The 22,495-nt window shown below is 45.5% G+C and overlaps 1 protein-coding gene across 2 annotated transcripts in view; it reads right to left on the reverse strand.

Annotated features, from left to right (window-relative positions):
* Bmerb1 (bMERB domain containing 1) overlaps window positions 1–22,495 on the reverse strand; it is a 136,122-nt gene that overhangs the window by 21,667 nt on the left and 91,960 nt on the right. For both annotated transcript variants that reach the window (XM_059269946.1, XM_059269947.1), the window contains exon 3: window positions 4,454–4,527. In XM_059269946.1, the coding sequence (XP_059125929.1) occupies window positions 4,454–4,527 (74 nt within the window). The remainder of the gene's footprint in view (window positions 1–4,453; window positions 4,528–22,495) is intronic.

Raw genomic sequence — 22,495 nt, forward strand, 5'->3', positions numbered from 1 at the left:
TTACATGGATGATATTATTCTAGGAAGCCCCACTTTGACAGGCCTTCAGGACCACTAATTGCCTTACCGTCTTGAAAGATCATAATTTTAGGGTGGCTCCAGATAAAGTACAGTCCATTCCCCCCTTTAAAATTCTGAGTGCTCTCCTGTCCCTTAATACAGTTTCTCCAGCTAAACCCCAGCTGCTGATTCAAGGGACCTATACCTTAACTCAGCTTCAAAAGATGCTGGGAGAAATAAATTGGCTGAGGTCATGGATCTCTGTGCCCACAGAGCAGTTACCCCTTTAAATAAACTCCTTAAGGGCCTTGATCTTTTATCCAGATTACCTTATTCTCCCACCATTTGCAAATCTTGCAACAGGTTTAACAAGCCATTGATACAGTGCCCCTAAGGAGATTCGACCCTGGCCTGCCTGTCTCCCTGTGTGTTTTTCCTGGGGAAACCTTATGCACTGCGCTGTTAGCACAAGAGTGGGAGCCCATTCATTGGGTTCACCTCTTGGTGGGTGGAGCCCCCTGGGTTTACTCCCTGACCAACCAGGTAGCCAATTGCATTATTAAGGGCAAAGATATTCCTGTCAGGATATTTGGCACAGAACCTCATTCTGTTATTGTTCCATTTAAAATTACTGACTTTACCTGGCCCCAAGGAAACAATAGCAGAATTGCCATAGCCCTTGAGGGGTTTCCAGAGAAGGCTGATTGCCATTATGGCCCTTATAAATGGATGAGTTCCTTCTCCCATCTGGAGTAGAGGCCCCTTAGAATTTTTTTTGCCTCACCCAAACCCCAATTTTCTTATGGTGTTTACCAACAGGGGACACTTGGGGGGCTCCCTAGTCGTGTTCCCACCCCTTGGACGAGGAGAGGAACCTATACCTATAAAAACAATCTTCCTCAAGATGGAGAGGTCTGCACAGTTTAAGGAACTGTTTGCTGTTGTTATGATACTAGATTCCATATCAGAGTCATTTAATCTATTCTCTGATAGCCTTTATGTTGTAAATCTTTTGCCTAACCTGGTTGAAGCCCATATTAAATTAGATTTCAATCCCATTTCTCCTCTTATGATTCAGGCTCACTCCTTACTTAAACAGAGACTCAATCCAATTTATTTACAACATCTTAGAGGTCACCAAAATTTGCCAGGATTTCTCTCCAAAGGAAATCAGTTGGCTGACCCTCTGGCTTCAATGCCTCAATGTAATACTGTTACTGAGGCCACAGATTTCCACCTACTTACCCATGTTAACTGGAGAGGCCTGAAACATAAGTTTCCTTGATTAAAGATCTCAAAAAAACTGTCTGGACCTCCAAGTCTTGTCAGCCCTTCCTTCAAATCCCTCCCCTCCAAAAGATGGGGAGCAATCCCCGAGGACTTCGTCCCAATCATCTCTGGCAGATTGATGTCACACACTATTCCCCATTTGGAAAACTTAAATATGTTTTTCTTTCTGTAGATACTTTCTCCCATGCCTGTTGGGCATCAGCTCATGCTGGGGAAAAATCCAAGCATGTTTCAAATCAAATAAAAACAGAAAATGGCCCATGCTTTATTGGCAAAGCCTTTATAAATTTCCTACACACCTGGAAAATTTATCATTCTACTGGCATCCCCTATAATCCTAGGGGTCTGGACATTGTGGAGAGATTCAACCAAACACTTAAGTCCAAATTACAAAACAGAAGGGGGAGTCTCTACCCCCACATAATCAATTAAGAAAGGCATTATTTACCTTAAATATTTTAAATTTTTCTAAGGAAGATAAATTTTTGTCTCCTTTTCAAAAACATTGGTCCTCCTTGGTTACTTACAGTACCATCTGGGTCAAGTGGAGGGACCCCTTAACTGGGGCCTGGAGAGGGCCAGACCCAGTCCTCACTGCAGGAAGAGGGTTCAGATGTGTCTTTCCTCAAAATGAAAAGAGACCCATCTGGGTACTGGCCAGAGACCTCAAATATTTACCCCAACAAGGGGACAATGATAATGATGGCTCCATGGAGTGTTCCACCCTGGAGGATAGTCTTTTTGCTTCTTCCTCAGAAACGACCAAAGATGCAGATGCTGTTGCTTGTCCAGAGGCTGATGTTGACTGACCAGCCCAGTGAAAAAGAGTTTGGGGGTCATTATGATGCACAAGAAACCCTGAACTTGATATACAGAAAACCCTGTGATTGTGGTGGTGGAGTGTTCAAGGCCTCACCATACTCTGGACAGCTGATTAGCACAGTAGATTGTGGTGGTAAATTTGCATACCTCAGTATTCATACCAGCACCACCATTATTGAATCTGCCTCACATAAATGGGTTTGGGTAGAAAAGCCTAAAATCATACCTACGGAAAATGTCAAACCTGGGCCCTGCCCCTGCACCTCCTTTTACCAATCCATGCATGCCACCTGCAACACCACGGTGCATGAATGCATTAGAAAAACTGATAATAAGACCTACTGGATCACCACCAGAAATGGCATTGGCTATTCAGGTACTTTTGGTTCTGTTTGGAAGGCATCCAGTGGGGAACTGAACCCTGTTTTGGCCACCAATTTCGGGGGGAATTGGAGGCCCCCATGGGTTACTCTGATGGCGGGGGAGTGCAGGGCCAGTTGTGGGAGTTACAGATCCAAAAGAGAGTGGAACAATTGCTTAAATCTGAGTTCCCCAAGCTCTTCTATCACCCCTTAGCCCTCCCTAATCAGAAAGGGATCTTAACCTCATGCCATGGCTTAACCTCAAGCCATCCTGGAGACATCTTTCTCCACACTCAATCAGACCAATCCCTCCCTTGCTGAGAATTGTTGGCTCTGCCTTTGCCTGGCACCACCATGACCACTGGCATTGCCTATTAATGTTTCCCATTCCAACCTTACCTTTTTTGAAATTGATGTTTCCTCTACCATCCCCCCACCAGGCTGTTCCCCTACCCTATTATAGTGCAGCCCCTCCATGTTTTGCCCACTAATTTCCTGTCTCTGGGCTCCACAGAATAGTATGGATGCCATTGATATGGGCCAGGTCTCATCTTTCTTTTGTGCTGGCAACCACACTAGCACCCCCACAAGCAGGTATGTCCCCCCATGGGAATGGTTTTTGTGTGCTGAGAAGGAATGGCTTTTAGCTTTTTCCCTGGGTCATAGACAGGCCTTTGCGCCCCGGCCATGCTGATACCAGATGCAGATATCGTCCCCAGTGAAGAGGCTCTTCCAGTACCCTCTTTTGACTACACAGGAGGAAGGTCTAAGAGGGCCATTCAAATGATACCCCTCCTTGCTGGACTGGGAGTAACCGCAGGCATGGCCACAGGAGCCTTAGGGATAGGCCTGTCCTCACATCTTTTTAGGAAATTATCCATTCAGTTAATTGATGATGTAAAGGCCATCTCCAGCACCATTCTTGACCTGCAGAGTCAGTTAGACTCTCTGGCTGAAGTAGTCCTCCAGAATAGGAGGTTAGATCTGCTAACGTCAGAAAAGGGGGGCCTTTGTTGTTACAGGAAAAATGCTGCTTCTACACTAACAAGTCGAGGATTATCTAGGATAAGAGAAAGAGGCTCCAGGAAGACCTAGAAAGGAGATGATGGGAATTTCAAGATAGTCCTCTGTGGACAGGTCTTCATGGATTCTTACCCTACCTACTTCCCCTCCTTGAACCCTTCCTTCTCCTTATTTTCCTCTTCACCATTGGGCCTTGTGTGTTCAATAAATTCACACAATTTATCCACCAGAGATTAGAGGCAATTAAGATAAATCAGATTGAGGTACACTACCAAAGATTAGCCACTCAGGAGTCTGGTCCCTCCCATGGCTGGGTATCCTCCTATGAGCGCCCTTCTTCTGCTCTCCACTTGACAGGTAAGCTCTCAAGCAGGCTGAGACAGGTCATGGAGTGACCCCCCCCTCTCCTATTTATGATACATGGTACTCAATGACAGGTAAGATCTCCAAGTGGGGACAACCTAATACAGGGCTACATCTTACAAAAAACAAAAGGGGGAGATGTTGGCCCCCATAAGGCCTGGGCATGAGGCCCAGTATAACTTCCTGAGCCTAGCTCAAGTTTGGCGACCTGTCTTTGAACATGACTTCCACATATGAGTGACTCAGCTCAACCTGACGTAGAATTGCCTCTGCCTAGTAACTGCTGAGATGGCATCATCTCATTGGCCTGCTATCCTTAACCTATCCCTCATCACCCCAACCTATATAAGTCCACTCCTGATGTAATAAAATGAGTTCCTGCTTTGACAAGACTCCCAGCTCAGTGTGCTTCTCTCTGGTGGACAGGGGAGGTCTGGGCTGTCGACACTCACCATCCTGCTCAGCCCCAGGGAGAGACCGGCCGGATCGGTCCTGCCTCAATCCTACTCATTGGTCAGCTGGACACATGGGTACAGAGGGCAGATGAAGAGCCCTAGGCAGTGGCTAAGAAAGGGTGCAATCACCCACATTACCTGGAATGGCGACCAAGTTCTGCAGCTCCTGCTTCAGGTCCATGATGTCTTTGCAGAGTTGAATGTCATCCATCCTGTGGGGGAGGAGACACACAATAAGTTACTTCAGCAGAACATACACAGGCAGCTGGTGAGAGTGGGTGCCCCTTCCAAGGGCTATGCTGACTGCTTAACTTGATTGAAGGAGGCCTGGGTGATCAGTGACCAGCCTGTTTCTGAATAAGTCTGGGTCTTCATCACTTTTCTCCTTGCTGTGACGGAATACCTAACTTACAAGTGACTTAGGGAGAGGGTTGTTGTTCAGGCTCAGAGTCCTAGGGACTACAGTCCACTGGGCAGCTCTGTAGCCATGTGAGCCTGGAAGCTACGTTTACACAGTCCAGACCAGGAAACAGAGCTTGGGCAGAAACCTGGCATGTAGAACCCTCTAGGCCTGCCCCCACAGCTAGCTAGACCCCATATCTCCAAAATCACATAACCTTCCACAACAGTACCACCAGCTGGGGTCAAACAGATAAGCCTGACATTAGGGATAGTTTACATTTAAACCACAACAGTCTGTGATGATGTCCCCAGAAGCTGGCTTGTGAGTCACTGAAATGTTTAACGAAGCCCTGCCCTCATGTAGGCAACATCCAGTCAGCTGGAGGTGATAGGGGAAGAGAATGGAAAGGAAGAAGTAGGGGGTTGTCCACTCTCTCTGTCACTATTTGTCTCTGTCTTTTCTTGATCTGTCTCTCTCTCTTTCTTTGTCTCCCTCCCACTGCCCTTAGATATAACTCCAAAATTTTCACCTCTTGGATTCTGGGTTTTGTACCATTGATACCCAGGGGCTAACTTGTGGACTGATCATCCACTTCCAAGTTTTGAAGCTTCCAGACACAAACTGAGTCAGAGTATTACTCATGCCTCTAGTTTAGTATTGATTCTTACAGGTTTAAAAATATGCTGGTTATAAATATCATATGACATTGTTACTATACAGAATATTTCAGCAATTTGCTCTTTTTTCTTAATATATATCTTTTTACATCAAATTATATGTAATTCTATTTAATAATACATCTTGGGCATGGTTCCCTGTCAGTACATGCAAGTCAACTGATGTGTGTGTGTGTGTGTGTGTGTGTGTGTGTGTGTGTGTGTGCACAGTATCCCACTATGTTGCTATACAGTGATTGATCCACTGCTCACAACTAGGTTTTTCTGTGATAAATTCCTAGACAAGCAAGCCACTGGTCAACCAATATGAACATTTATATTTCTATAGGAATTTACAAATTCCTTCCAGGGGCTATGTTTAAACTGGGCTTCCCTACAATTCTGCTGTGTGTCATAGTAGGGTGTGTGTTATAAAAAAAAAAAAAATTAACTCTGGCCCAAGACTATAGCTCAGTGGGTAGAATGCTTTCCCAGCATGCTCAAAGCCCTGGGTTTGATTCTGGTGCTCTGAAGAACAAGGCAGCAGATGAAGGGAGGATGGGTCTTTTTGGAAACAGCACTCTGTGTTGGCCTTGACAACCATCCTGGGAAGAGGTAGAGAGAAGCTACCAATGTAAACTTAGGTTAAGGGACTCAGCTGGACCACATGTTAGTCAGGACAGGATCAGGATGAGAGCCTTACTCTCTGGAGTCTGACTCCGACCACCTGCCTACTCATCACCATACCTTTACCAAAAGCCTCAGTCTGCAGTTCCTTCCTGAAGTGTGACCACAGAACAGTGTGGGCCCACCTGTGGCTGACCTCAGATGCCCACAGTTTTCGCTCCACTCCTAACATCTGAGATCCCAGGACTGGGGCAGGGATTCAGGGCTTCAGTCTGCATCTCTTCATGCCAGAAGCATGCCAGGACTTTTTCAAGACTCTGCCTAGAACATCCTAGCAGGCTACCTTGAATGAGCCAGGGCTTGCCAGAAGGGCACAGGCTGCCTGCTGGTTTGTAACAGGGCCCCACACCTTAGTAGACTCCTAGACCTTAGCACAACTGCCTCCATGATGGAAATACTATTCAGGCCATAAAACTCATCATGTAGACAGCACCACCTGCTAAAATGAAAACAAAGTTCTAATCCATCAAAGTCCATAGTTCTGAGAAAGTCTCTAAATGGACTAACCTTGCCTTTTGGCTTCTGTAGTTCCATTTCTGGCTAACTGTTCTTGTTAATAGAAGTATGTCAACCCAGAACATAGATTTTGTGCTTAAAAGCTCATCCTGAAAAAGGTTCAATACTACATTGTGATCCCAAACACTCTGTGTAGTTGCTAGTGGACTAATTAAGACTTTCTATTGGCTTAAACCCATGTCTGAGCAGTCTTCTATAGTGAATATCCCACAAGAGGTTTCTCCCAGCAAGTATTCAGCTGGAGGTCTCTGGAATACCCAACTAATAGAAATCCAGCTAAATTATGATCCTTAATGGGGTGATATGATCTCTAAGGACAATTGATATGGCTGGAGACATACTTGCTATTACAACTCCTTTGGGTAGACAGTGTTGCTACTGAATGAGGCCGCAGGGTGCTGCTAAACACCTGCCAATGTGTAGAAAAGTGCTCCACAACAGAGAAGGATCTAGTCTGAACTGTCAGTCAAGTTGAAGGTCAGCAACACCCAGTTAAAACTCAAAACTCAGATATTTTATTGAAAATGAGATGGAGACAGAAATAGAAACAGAGAGAGACAGAGAGAGAGAGAAGCTAGAGCTGGGGAACCAAAAGCCATGAACCAGGGACTTCACTTCCCCAAGTCTCACTACCTTCATCTTTGTGTTTTTTTTCATTTATTTACTATCTGCCTTTATATGTATGTATGCGTGTATGTATGCATGTGGGGGGGTACACGTGTATGAGTGTCACAGCACATCTGTGGAAGTCAGACAATAACTCAGCATGATGCTGGGAAATGACTGGGCCAGGGCTCCCTGGAGACTTGCCGGCACATCATCACTCCAGGGATAACACTGATGCTTGCATGTCTAGTGTGCTGGCTAGTTTTTATGTCAGCTTGACACAAGGTAGAGTTATCTAAAGAAGGGACCTCAGCTGAGGAAATGTCTCCACAGGATTGGCCTGTGGGCAAGTGTGTGGGGGCATTTTCCTGATTGATGATTGATGTGGGAGGGCCCAGACCACTGTAGGCAATGCACCCTGGACAGATGGTCCTGGATGGTATAAGAAATCGGGCTGAGTAAGTCATGGGAAGTAAGCTGGTGTAGCTAGACTTTTCTTGCCTGGCCCACAGTCAGGACAAATCTCTCTCACCCGCCAGTCCCACAGCTGCTCAGACCCAACCAAGTAAACACAGAGACTTATATTGCTTACAAACTGTATGGCCGTACCAGGCTTCTTGCTAACTGTTCTTATATCTTAAATTAATCCATTTCTATAAATCTATACCTTGCCACGTGGCTCGTGGCTTACCGGCATCTTCACATGCTGTTTGTCATCGTGGCAGCTGGCAGTGTCTCTGACTCAGCCTTCCACTTCCCAGAATTCTTCTCCTCCTTGTCCCACCTATACTTCCTCCTGCCTGACTACTAGCCAATCAGTGTTTTATTTACTAACCAATCAGAGCATTGCCATACATTTGCCATACAGAACATTCCACAGCAAGCTGGTAAGCAGCATTCCTCCATGGCCTCTGCTTCAGTTCCTACCTGACTTCCCTAGACTACAACTGTGAGGTGAACCAACCCCCTTCCTCCCTGAGCTGCTTTTGGTCACAGTGTTTATCACTGTAATAGAAACCCTAACCAGCACATCTGGCCAAGGCTAAACCAACGCCCACATTCACATGTCAGAACTATTTGGCTTGAGGAAATGGAGTAGCCTGAGAAGGTGCGACACACACTCAGAGGACAGAAGGCCATTTAGAAGCTGTGATGGTTAGTTAATACTGTCAACTTGGCTGGCTCTAGAATCATGTAGGAGACAAACCTCTTAACATGCCTTCAGCCAAACCTGACAACCTAGGTTCAATACCCAGCACACTAGACATGCAAGCATCAGTGCTATCCCTGATAACACTGTGCTGATGTGCGGACAAGTCTCCCGGGAGCCCTGGCCCAGCTATTTCCCAGCATCATGCTAGGGGCCACAGTACAGAGAGGAAAGAGATGCCCCTGGGACATCGTTGAAGGCCTGGCTGTCAGTTTCCTCCCTGGGCCTTTTTAAATGATCTCTATCTTAATCTCCATTGTCTCCTGGGTTTTGACCAGATCTTTCCTGGATGAGACACTTATTCCCCAAAAGAACACCATATCCCCTTGAGAACAGCTTACTTTTTCTTAAAAGAATATTCTAGACTGAGTTTTGATTCTTTTGTGTGTATGTGGTGTATATGAACTTTAAACTTTTAAATTTAGTTTACCTTTTATTTTACATGTATGCATGTCTTGCCTGCTTGAATGTCTGTTTACCACGTGTGTACCTGGTGTCCATGGAGGCCAGAAGAGGGCGTTGGATTCCTTGGTATTGGAGTTACAGATAGCTATAATGTTGTGAGCTGCCATGTGGGTGTCACTGGGTCCTCTAGAAGAGCAGCCAGTGCTTGTTACCATTAAGCCACCTTGACAGCCCCATCTAAGAATCTTTTATGCTTCAAATGTTCCCTCCACAACTTGTGTTAAGATTTAGCAGTCATTGAAATGTATTTGTCTTATGAGAGAGGCAATTCAGTTAGGAGGGTATGGCCCTTTTGAACGCCTCCCAGCCATTAGCCTGGACTTGGTTCCCAACTAAACCTTATTTCCAGTGATTTTTGCCTGTCAGCCTTAGCCATGCTCACTTGCCTCTCCAGAGATTTTCCAGCAGCCAGAACTTCAAGAATATAAATATCTTTTTTAAAAAACGCAACCTAATCAGTGTTTCATATGATATGGGAGACTGTGACTTGGGTGTGAAGCTAATTTCTTATGTTTTTTAATGAATAGGGGACCTCACTCTGTAGCCCGCTTGGCCTTGGAGCCTCCTCCCTCAGCTACCTGAGTGCTGAAATTATAGGGTATACACTACTGTGTCTGCTAATTGTTTTCTTTATGAACTCTCTAATCTCTGTCTTGTTATGGTGGAACAACACAGATGAAGACAGGGGCTTAGTCAGACTTTGTAAGCTGTGGTTAGCCTCTGAGGCTATTCTGATAATGGTGGAATATCCCAGTCTTATCTTCTCACTCCTGATGAAGAGTGCCATGTGGGAGAATTTCCTGTTGTATGAGAGTTGGGAGGACATCAGTGAAAAGGCAGATGGGCTAGTACAATGGCTCAGTGGGTAAAGGGCTTTCCCACCAACATGATACCTGGGACCCACGCAGTTGAAGGAGAATGAGTCTGGCGAGTTGTTTCCTGACCTCCACGCATGCACAGTCATGAGCATACACAGGAGCTGTGGAGCTGTCCAGTGAACAAACACTGACAATCCATGCCAACACTTTGAAGACAGTTAAATCCTTTAGTCTTTCCACTGTTTATGAATTTTTATCCCAGGGAAATACAGGCATGTGAAAATGTAGTTGTGACGGCTACAGCCTGTTTATAATAGAAAAAGGAAGCAAGTGGATGTCCAACAGCAGAGCACGGCTGAAGCAAATTATGGTGCAGAGGCATGAAGGAGAGTTCTCTGAAGACATTAGCAGTATGGGAGAGTAAACCACATGAAAGCAGCTCACAGGAAAGATCACTGTCCCGTTCTGTAAGGTGCATCTGCACAAAAAGAGACAGGGAGGCTCCATTCACAGTGCTACATTATTGTAAAAGAATACTTATTTCCCTCATTAGCTTCTTAAGCTTCTCTGAGGGTGCGTGTGTGTGTGTGTGTGTGTGTGTGTGTGTGTGTGTGTGTGTGTTGAATATGTCTTTTGGGGGACTTTATTCGTGCATATGTTGGATATGTCTTTAGGGACTGTATTCATGTGTGTGTATGTGTATATGTATGTTGGTTGGATATATCTTTTGGGACTGTATTCGTGTGTATGTGTGTGCATGCGTGCGTGCGTGCGTGCGTGCGTGTGTGTCTATGCAAGAATGTGGATGTGCCAGAGGTCAAGGTTGGATATCTTCCTTGACTACTCTTCACCTTATTTTTTTGAAGCAGGGTCTCTCACTGAACCTGTCACTCCTCAATCTGGCTAGGCAGGCTGGTCAATGAGCTTCACAGATCCTCCTGTCTCTGCCTCCTCTGGCTCTGGGGTTACAGATGTGTGCCACCACACCTAGCTTTTTACTTAGATAGGGATCCAAATCCAGGTCCTCATGCTTGCTTGACAGGTGTTTTTATTGACCTAGCCACCACCCCAGCAGCCTACCAACTTTTTATTTTTATCTTCCATTTGTTCTTTGGAAATTTCATGCATGTATACATTGATCATATCCACTTCAACTCTAACGTATCCACCTCCTGCCTTCATGTTCTCTCTCTGCTGTGGATATCGTTCTGTATAAATAAAACACTGATTGGCCAGTGGCCAGGCAGGAAGTATAGGCAGGACAAGGAGAGAGGAGAATTCTGGCAAGTGGAAGGCGGAGTGAGGGAGATGCTGCCAGCCACCGCCAAAACAAGCAGCATGTGAAGATGCTGATAAGCCACAAGCCACGTGGCAAAGTATAGATTTATAGAAATGGATTAATTTAAGATGTAAGAACTAGATAGCTAGAAGCCTGAGCCATTAGGCCAAACAGTTTAAATAATATAAGCGTCTGTGTGTTTATTTTATAAGTGGGCTGTTGGACTGCTGGGGCTTGGCGGGACCTGGAGAGAAAACTCTCCAGCTACATCTCCCCCCCCCCAAAAAAAAAAACCTACTGAGTCTATTTAGTGCTACCTGCTGGAATACTGGCTGATCTTGTTGGCTTGCTCTTGTGTAGGTAAGAACTTACCAGAGCTGTAGCGAGTTTATGGGTGCAACAGCCAGGTCATTTCCAGAAGACAGCATCTCACAGCACCCCTTCCCATTCTCCACCCCTTATGCTCTATCACCCACTCTTCTGAGATGTTCCTTGAGCCTGGGAGAGGAGGGACTACCTTAGTTTTTGAGAAAAAGTCTCTCGCTGAGCCATGAGCTCACTGGTTGGGTTAGATTGGCTGGTCAGTAAGCCCCAAATCCCGTTTGCACCTTCCCTGCACTGGGATTATAGGACTGCAATGCTGCACCTGTTTTTTTTCCACATGGTTGCTGGTGACTGAACTCAGGTCTTCATGGTTACATGGCAAGCAATCTGCTGACCAAGCTATTCCCCATTCCCTTCTCTGTAGTTTTTTTTTAATTTTCATTTTTACAATAAGTTTGTGTTATTTAATTTTAAAATTTGTACTATCACTATTAACAACAACAATAATAATCATAATAATAAATGTGTGTGTGTGTGTGTGTGTGTGTGTGTGTGTGTGTGCATGTATGGTACTAGAGGTGGAATCCAGGGCCATGCTCAAGCTAGATAAATGCTTGAGCATGGCCATTGAACTACCTGACCCACCCAGCTCCTGTCTGGATAACTTTGAAAGGTTTTATGTTTTTTATTTCATGGGCAACTCCTTTCTTTGGAGACCAATATAACCACAATCATCTCAGCTCCTCCATTCCCTGGCCTCTTCTGCCTCAGAGTGCTTGAGTTATGGCCCACTAGCTGTTCTACAAGCCTATGAGTTATGGCCCCACATCTTCCCAGTCTTTGACCAAACATTTCCTAAGTCATAGCACCTTTGCTGCTCAAACTAATTCCTGTGCAGCCTTCAAAACAGCCTAGTGCCTCCTTCTGGAACCTTCTCTACGTTCCCAGGCTGGTTTAGTTCCTCTCTTTCATGATAGCTCAGCTTTTGTGTTTCCCCAAACAGACTGCCCTCCTTAAAGGACTTGAGTTCTGTTTCCTGCATAGCACATCTCAATCAATATGTGATTTTTTTTAAGAAAGCAGACAAGCTGTCAGGTGGGCACAGAGAAGAACATATAGTCCTGGATTCCATTGAACAAATCTTAGAGCTTCCAATGCAAGTGGAAATTTTCAGATCTTATGAAAGAGACACCAGGAGGATAATAACATCTATCAAAGGCAGTGAGTCACTCTGGAAGAAACCCAGTTAAACACTGGTAGTTTGAGTAATGTAGCTTTGCATTCTGTCAATGAGCTCTTGAAGTCACTGCCTCCCCCCATGCCTTCCATGGTCAATCACCTGCCAAGACTTCCTGCTAATGCCTTGTCTTCTCTCCTACATACTACATCCCCACTCCCAAAATCCACCCATCTTTCACACTGACACCAACAAAAGCTAACACATAGTTGACAATGTCCTCTAGCCTGTATCTGGTCCCAGCACTGTCTAGGACAATGCTCACTGCCTATAGGGCACACATTCCCATTCTTTCTATCAGTCTTACAGAGGTTAAGTCAGCCAACCAAGATCATACAGCTGGCGAGATTCTAGAGAACATAATCTTGGACAATTGCCACTGTAACACTATGTGCACATGTCACCCAGATCTCTTCCCCTTGTCTTTGTTGTACTCATGAACCTTTTAGAAGGCCCAGGATCAGGCCAGGTATGGTAATACACCCAGGCAGATATCTGGGAGTTTGAGGCTAGCCTAGTCTACATAGTGAGTTCCAGGACAGCAAGGACTATGTATAAAGACTCTATCTCCAAAAAACCAAAATAAGTAAGTAAATAAGTAAGTGAGTAAATAATGCCCTAGGGGTAAGTCTAAGAGGTGGGTTTTCTTGGCAAGGTTTGAAGATAATTTAGTCTCATCCCATATTTTCTATTATCACTCAAAACCTCTTCAGTGTTTGAAAAATGTTTTTGACATAAGCAATAAAATATTTTCTCCAATTTTGTATAAGATTTTTTTTAATGGGGGGAAGAGTGGGATTCATGTAGCCCAGGCTGGCCTTCAACTCCTGCCTCTATCTCTCAAGTGCTGAGACTGCTGGGAGGGTCTTGTATAGCATGTAAGTGAAACATTTGGTTGAGAGTCATGCTATTTTTAAAAACTGATCTTTATCACACAAATCCCAAGTTAAATAACTTGATGGGCTTGGGCTGGGCATAGTCAAGGGATGGAAGAAAGTAGTCTCAGCTCACAGACCTCCTGCCCCCTCCCACCTACTCTTGCAAAACTGATGAATCACGCCACTCTACCCACAGGGTCAGTAGCCTGTCCATGCCAAAGCACACAGCTCTGAAGCCCTAGGCTCTCTCTGGCCACCTCCTGCAAGTCTCATTAGAGCTGCTGCACCAGCAGATGTAGGGTCACTTCTAATGATAATTAATGTTTACTCAGCACCATCCGTGAGAGGGATCGTGGGGCTTGCTGAACCAGGAAGGCTCAGTGAGTACCCTCTGCTGGGGTCCCAAAGCTGGAGTGTTAACTGGCTTGGGGTGGGGAGTACAGTCTGGTTCTGGGCTTGAGTTATTTGTCAGTTTCTGTGGTGTCATTGTTGCAGCTAAGTTGTCCCCTCTTTAACTGCAGGTAAACAAGTTTCCTGAAAAATTGAGCTGGGGTCTGGTGGCGGACACCTGTCACCTTAGCCTCTTATAGGAAGATTGTGCATTTGAGACCAGCCTGGGCTATGTAGTGAGTCACCTCAAAATTTCAAACCAAAGAAAGCAAACAAACAAAAAATCCCCAACACGTATAAATGAGATACTATTCATCAAAAAGAAGAATATGTATTGAAATAATCCAGACTCTAAAGAATGGCATTAAGTGAGGGAAGCTGGTTCCTAAAGACCATGCGATATAGTATTTCATTAACAAGGGAGTCTAATTATGGTGGCAGCAGATTAGGAGTTGCAAGAGGTACAAAAGAAATAGGCACTGATAGAAATGTTCTTTATCACAAGCCAAGTGTGATGTTGCACACCAATAATCCCAGCACTCTAAATTGAGGCAGAGAAATAGGAGTTTGAACTGGGCTGGGCTACATGAAACTTCTCAGAAAGCCAAAGGGAGTGAAAAATTCTTAGAAATATAACATCACTGGCTAGAATCAATAAACAAGCAATGGAAGCTTTAAATCTCTCTCCAGCATTTGATCACTCGGCAAGAACTAGCGGGCCTCAGGACAGCACAGAGTATTGCTGGGACTGCAGTGTTCTGCACTCTCTCCTCTCTCACAATATTGGTGATTCTCTTGGTGGTTGTCAGTGTTCCTTTGTCAGTCATGCATGGGACAGATGTGATCATTCCTGGAAACCCCATTTTTTCCCTCAAATATTTTCCCCTAAAATTCTTTGGGAACTGATGCTTCTCAGGTTTCTTATCTGGAAATATCAGCTATTATTCCAGACCCTGGGAACTTTCCTGATTCAGTGCTGGCAGGATTGAGGGAAACGAAAGTTAATGGGCACATATAAGGAAGCAACACAGGGGACATTAACTATGTCTCCTATTTCTGGGGGGAAAACATTAAGAACAGTGTGACATGATAGAAAAGGAGTGTATTATCAAAATTCCCCCTCTACTGAGATACTTAGGCATGCAGGACTCTTTTGTAGGACAAGGGAACGGTTGGAGAAATACAAGCTAACTGTATGCAAGCAACTTACGGCAAATCACCCCTTGTTCTGTAAATATGCTTTGTTAAGTTTTGAACAATATTGTTGTTCTTGAGAATGTGTGCCTATGTCTACCACCTTTAACTTCATCAGGACAGGATATTCCTGGCTCAATATTTAGCCAATCTAGCAAAATACTGAGCATTGTTTTTTGTTTAAAAGTTGTTCCAATTTAAAAGTTGAGCACTGGGCAGGGGAGGTACACACCTTTAATCCCAGCACTCTGGAGGCAGAGGCAGGTGAATCTCTGTGAGTTTGAGGCCAGCCTGGTTACAGAGTGAGATCCAGGACAGGCACCAAAACTACACAGAAAAATCTTGTCTCCAAAAAACAAAAACGAACAAACAAACAAAAAGTTGAGAAACACGTGATTGTTTTTGCCTGAGGTTAATGCTGGGGTGGGGTGGGGTGGAAAATGTTTGTTTTTGAGATATCGATAAAGATGGCTCAGACTACCCAGGGCTGCCACTTGTACGAAACTCATCTGGTCAGAGTCGTCTTTGCACCAGTGCACCTTCCCATCTCAGGACCTGGACCTGACAGTGGCGCAGAATCACCCAGCTGCTTAAATGATGGAGCCAGGATGCTGGCGGCCTGACTCAGGTACCATGTGGAGCTCACTGCTATTCCAAGCTATTCAGCTGACACAAGTTCAGCCTGACCCATTTTAAAACTCACCATTGTTAGGATCCTGCCCCTCACTCTCACAAGTGCAGCTCGGGGACTTGCGTCTTCCATCATCAGTGGGCACTGGCGATTACATACCCACCTTAAAAAGCTAGACTCGGACCACCACTGCTGGGGATGCTGTGAATGTGTTGCTCTGATTGATTGATAAATAAAACGCTAGTTGGCCAGTAGCCAGGCAGGAAGTATAGGATCGGCAGCACAAGCAGAGAAGAGAATTCTGGGAAGTGGAAGGCTGAATCAGGAGATGCCAGCCTACGATTGGAGGAAACTCCAGCTACAAATGGCGCCCAACAGCTCCAGAAAACTCCAGCTACACCCAACCCTCCCTCTCTGCTCTCTCTCTGTTCCCTCTCTGCTCCCTGCTCTCTGCTCTGCTCCCGCCATCTTTCTTTCTTTCTCTCCAGGCCTGGCTCTCCTCCCTCCTCTCCCCTCCTTCTTTCTAATAAAGCTCTTTGTAACTCTGATAGTCATGGCAATGGCCTGTGACTTTTCTGCTGGTAACCAGCGCCGCCACCAGTGCCGTTTATCATAACCATCATTTGGTGCCATGACTTGGATAGGAAATTCCACGCACTCAGCATCCGGGGCTGAACATTGTCAGAAACCTAACCAAGGACTTGCGACTGCCCACTACCCATTTGCCTGCCACCATGATACTATGCTACCACCACCACCACCACCGCCACATCTCCCCAAGATTGATGAGTCCCCCTCCATTTCCCATGGCTGCAGCCTGAGCTATGTTGCTCGTGCCAGACCCCTGGGGGGTCCTCGGCTGTGTACCATGACACATTCTATCTTGACAAAGTATAGGATGCTGTCTGGCCCCCCCCAGGGGGGTCTCTGGTGCATATGTCCCAGCCTTTACCCTTATCATGACAATGGTTGAGGTAACCTGTGCTGTTAATGCTGATTCGCAGACTGCCTATTCTCAAGGATGCTTGAGATAGGAGCCTGGGATCCTGTTTGTTATTTTAATTTTTTATTTTTCTCTTTCAGTGCTGCAGCCATGGGACATAGGGGCAGATACCAGTAACTTTGGCCACATAACAACTTCATGGGAATTATCTAACTTCTGCCAGCGAACGGGCAAAGGAAAGGAGTTACCTTATCCCCAAGCTTTCTACTGAAGCTCTGAACCCTTCTCCCTCCCATTTCTGATTCTTTCCCTGCCACGTGCAACCACTTCTGTCTATCTGACTTCTGCTTTCCGCTCTCCGGTATTGGGCGGGCTTTAACTCACCTTAACTCCTCCCACTTGTTCTCAAGCTGCCCTGAGAAGCACAGACGGGTGGGTCTGAAAGCAGGCTAGGATGCAGGCAAATAAGTTTATGATCAGTTTACACCCTGCCTCCTGGCAGGTCTTCCAAAAGCTGTCCTCAAGCCAGCAAAATCAAGGAAAAAAAATTCAAGACACATAATAAAATCTGTCTCTTATCCCCCAGGGCTCCCCGACATAAGGGCTAAAACTTAAGCATCTGGAGAGCAAGGCTCCTGACCCCACAGATGGAAGTTTCAGCTGTGGCATTTAAGGTATACCAGGGAGAGATGAAAAAAGCCCGAGAACAGAATTGCCAAGTGCTGGCACACGCTGGCTCCCGAAAGCCGTTGGGTCCCTGTTTTAAGTGTGGGGGAAAAAAAAGGCCATGTAGGCTAGTGTGTGCCCTGCCAGGCCAGGCCATCAATTGAGCCTTGTTCAAAGTGCTGCCTAGAAAGACAACCGGTCAGCTGACTGCACCCAGGCACCAAGAGGCAGGGGGACAGACAAAGGCCTCCAGCAGACCTAGGTTTGGCCACAGGCTTGTTCGCAGGAAACCCAGAACACAGCATGGATTGGCAGCATGGAAGCAATCCATTTCTTTCCTTCTTGACACCAGAGCCAATAACCCAGTCCTGAGAGTTTTGGGGTCTCACCTCTCCTCGTTTCCCTATTGTTGGGGTAGGGAGGACAGCCTTAGATTTAATTGTACTTTCAGGGTTACTTAATGGGAAAAGATTCTCCAGCTAAGGTAGGAGCTTTCATTTTATTGCTCCCTCCATGTGCCTCACTCCAGACCTGTCAGAAGTGCTTCTCCTCATCATGCACACAGACAGGGCCCTGATCTCTACTCTGTCCCTAATTCCAAAGAAACAAGTTCTCACGCACCACAAGCTTTTCTCTTCCCAGTTCCCTCTTCTAATTCTCAGCTAATGGTACAGGGCCACCACAGAACTGGAGTCCAGAGATCATCAAGTAAGAAACTGTAACAGCTAAAAGGTATTTACACCCCCAGACCCAAAAGTGTCTAGGCTCTATAAAAACAGGTGCCTTAAAATAATCTTTCTCTGATAAAGCTTAAAAACATGTTACAATCTCTCTGTCTCTCTCATTAACACTACCCAATACAAGCAGAGTACTAAACACTACAATGGTGACCAATTTTCTCATAGCTGCTTCTTAACATGTTCAAAATGTTTCCCAAGCTTCAGAAACCAGCTTAAATCCATCTGGACAGGTCAGATCTACTTCAGGCTTTTTCTGTCTCACCAGCATCCTGTCAGACACAAAAGCAGCCAGGGTGCCAAGCTAAGAGGGATGAATGGCTCCAGGGCAACAGGACAGCCCCTTCCCAGGACTCCTGTTTACCTCAGAAGGCTCCCTTCCCTACCCCCTAAGAGTCAACTGATGCCCACCAAGTCAGCTGGAAGCAGTTTCCAGGAGAAACAACGCCCCTATTCCTATTCACTTGCTTTATTTATAATAAGCAAAAAGTCTAGAATGTTAGGATCCTGCCCTCACTCCTGCACATAAGCAGCTCAGGGTCTTGCGTCTTCCGTCATCAGCAGGCACTGGTGACTACACACCCACCTTTAAAAGCCAGATGTGGACCCCCACCCTCTCTCTCTGCTCTCTTTCTGTTCCCTCTCTGCTCCCACCATCCAAGTCATGACACCAAATGATGGTTATGATAAATGGCGCTGGTTACCAGTGGAAAAGTCACGGACCACAGCCATGACTACCAGAGTTACAAAGAGCTTTATTAGAAAGAAGGAGGGGATAGGAGGGAGGAGAGCCAGGCCTGGAGAGAAAGAAAGATGATGGGAACAGAGCAGAGATCAGGGAGCAGAGAGGGAACAGAGAGAGATCAGAGAGAGAGGGTGGGGGTCCACATCTGGCTTTTTAAGGCAGGTACATAGTCACCAGCACCCGCTGATGATGGAAGACATAAGACCCCGAGTTGCACACGTACAGGAGTGAGGGCAGGATCCTAACACCCATGTCCTGCAGATGGCAGGCCTTGCTTGACTTAAAGCAGTTTGGAGACCACCTATTGGTATTCTCTCAGTCTTTGCAAGGGCTGGGGGATTAGTGTACTTGTGGGCAGAAGACTAAATTTTCCACTGCTCCACATGGAAGAATTAGGATGAGTCAATTGTTCTTAGGGAAGTTTAGCAAGGGAGCAGGCCTTGCCCTAGCTCTGTCAGCCAGAGGCTTATAGGTAAGACCTGGACCACTTGACCATGGTGAATATATTATGGGGTCCAGCAATATGGCAGTGTTGTCCTGGCCAGACTGATCCTGTGGTCATTTTCCAAGCCTGTCCTTTCAAAGTCCTTTTGTTTCTTGTGTGTGTGTGTGTGTGTGTGTGTGTGTGTGTGTGTGTGTAGGTCAGAGGACTATTTTTTGGGAGTTGATTCTCTTTCCACCATTTGTATCCCATGGATCAAACCCATGTTGCCAGGCTTGGCAGCAAGTGTCCTTCCCTGCTGAGCCATCTTGCTGACTTTCAGAGTGTTCCTGACACCACCCTGAGACCTCTCTCTTTGGGAAATCCCAATGAATGCATTTTTCTCCATCTTCCCACATCTTGGTGACTCTTGTAGCACTTTCCATGAATACAGAATAGCTTCTGCCTTCATTTGTTTCTGGACAGATTTCTGTAAGAGGGATGTTAGAACAGACTTATAAAATTCACACTTGTGTTAGATGCTCTGGGGGACAGTTTACAGTAACTGGTCATGTGTACTGGGTTGGAAGTTGTCAGGAAGTGGGGTATTCTCAGAGAAGTGACTTAATCATCCTCTCCTGTAAAACCAGAAAAGAAAGCTTTAAGGCTGATGTGGGGCTCTTCCTCAGATGGAAGGATTGAAACACTCCCTCTTGGAGGGAGGCTCGGAGACTCCAGAAGGAAACCCAGGAAGATTCACAGCTCCCCACTCCATAAGGTTATATATGTAGTAAACAATTGGTGGGGGAAGGAGACTTTTCATGTAGCTGCCTCAAGTTACACAGTGAGCTCCAGCTTTCCTGAGCCATCACCCATACTAGGATGAGCTTTGGGATGATGTCTTTGAGTCACCCACATTCTTGTAAATTACCTGAACACACTCATTGGTTCACCAAGCTGGACTTGCACACAGTTGTGTCTTTGGTCTGTCTTGGTGCACTGTCTAGAGTAAAGAGACCTTCGTTCACCGGGTGGCGGTGGCGCATGCCTTTAGTCCCAGCACTCAGGAGGCAAAGCCAGGCAGATCTCTGTGAGTTCAAGGTCAGCCTGGTCTACAGAGCAAGATCCAGGACAGGCACCAAAACAATACAGAGAAACCCTGTCTTGGAAAAACCAAAACCAAAACAAAACAAAACAAAAAAAACCATTTGTTCATATTGCCTTGGGAAAGGTGTAACCCTCTTTGTGCACCAGCTAACTTCACCAGAGACGTCTATATTTACAGCAAGTGGAGACCATTTCCACCACAAGTGGAGACAATGCACAGATCAACTGATTGTGGGGAGCCCAGCCCCAACAGGTACATCTACACCACAGTTCCTGCATCTATGGCTCAGGGAACATCATGGAAGAGAGGGTGGAAAAATTGTAAGACCCAGAATACCAGGAAGCCTGATATAAAACACTCTCCTAGAAATGGTGGCATAAAAAAACAGAAAATGGTAATATTAACGGGCATGTTAAAGTGGAAGGGGACACAGGTGACTGACTAGTGGTAGCTGGAAGAAGGAGAATTGACCTTTGCCATGGATGAGCCCGTTACTGGTTGTCTAATACAGAGTGGTCAGCCCTGAAATCATATACACACAAACAACAGAAACAGATTCAGCAAGCTGTATATACATGTGATAATAATTAAAGAAAAAGAAGAAGCTATCAATTTAAGGGTGAGGGTGTGTGAGGCAAGGTCCTTGTGCTCACAGGTAAGCACTGGTGGAACAGGGAAAGTTAAACACACAGGGTTGTCTCTTCAAAGGGAAAGAAAGCTGGGAGTGGAGCTGATTTACAGCCTGGTTACCTTTGCACTATCTGTGTGGCTGAGATCACATCAGATCTTTCCTCGGGCCCTTATCATGAACTTGGTTTTCTAGGTCAATCTATGGAACTTATTTAATGGAAGATGTCACATGCACTTTACAAAGAGTTTTGATGGGCATGTCTTAAGCTTTACTGTGCATATGGGACTGAGTTAATTATCACCTGGAAATTTCACCACATTGTGCTGTACTATTTAAGCCTAAATATAAATGAATTGGGGTCAGACTCTTGACATTTGAACCAACGCCTTCTACTGAGTCAGTGGAATTGGACTGGCTTCTTATCTCTCACTGATTGTTACCCTTCTGGCATTGGTGGTCACAGAGACCTCACATTGGGGGAACATGGAAAGGAGAAACTGGAGGGAGGAAACAGTGGGGAAAGTGATATAATTCTATTCAATTAAAAATGTATTTAGGGGGGCTGGAAAGATGGCTTAGCAGTTAAGAGCAGGGACTGCTCTTCCAGAGGACCCGGGTTCAGTTCCCAGCACCCACATGGCAGCTTACCACTGTCTGTAACTCCAGTTCTAGGGGGGCCCAATGCTTCCATCCAGTACCACATATGCACATTATGTATAGACATATGTTCAGGCAAAACACCAAAAATAAATAAATACTTTTAAAAAAAATGTATTTAGGGGGCTGGAGAGATGTCTCAGCTGTTAAGAGCACATGATACTCTTGCAAATGATCTGGGTCCAATTCACAGCACCTACTTGCTGGCTCACAACCATGTATCACCTCAGTTCCAGGGGATCCAATACCCTCTTCTGACTTCCACAGGCACTGAACACACATGTGGTACAAATATATATATGCAGGCAAAACATTCACATAGTAATTAAATAAATCAAATTAAATTTAAAATAAAAAAGGTACAGTAGAAACAAATGAGAAGCACAAGCCTGAAAAAGAGAGAGAGAAAGAGAGAGAGAGAGAGAGAGAGAGAGAGAGAGAGAGAGAGAGAGAAAGAAACCAGTAGCCAATCAGAGTCAGGATATGGACATTATAACAGTTTGAATATGGCTTATTTCCCAAAAGTTCATGCTCTAGAAACTTGATACCCTGATCTGAAGAGGCAAAACCCAAATGCAGCTGATAGGCCAAATGACCCTGGTGGGAAAGGGTTGGTGTAGTGGATACCTGTTCTACCTATGACCTTGAAGTACCAGCTCCTAGGGCGTGGCCTCAGGGCTACCCTTAAGAACTGAGGGCATGTACACCTTGTTCTATTCTCCCTCATGGACTTGGATGGTGAGGACTGACTCAGGCAGCAGAAGCAGCATGGGACAGACCACCAGCCTTCCAGGACTCTATGACAGATTTGCCTATCCTGTTTTGTGAATTGATCTCCCCAAAATAATTTTTAAATAAATAATTCCTTTATCAATATCTGTGGACCATTCAGCAGTATCTGGAGCCCAACATGGGGCACGAATTTTCGACCCTGGGATTAAGAGTCCCATGCTCTACTGACTGAGCTAGCTGAATCAT

Source organism: Peromyscus eremicus, chromosome 8a (genome assembly GCF_949786415.1).
Source record: "Peromyscus eremicus chromosome 8a, PerEre_H2_v1, whole genome shotgun sequence".
In the NCBI taxonomy this organism is placed as follows: Eukaryota; Metazoa; Chordata; class Mammalia; order Rodentia; family Cricetidae; genus Peromyscus; species Peromyscus eremicus.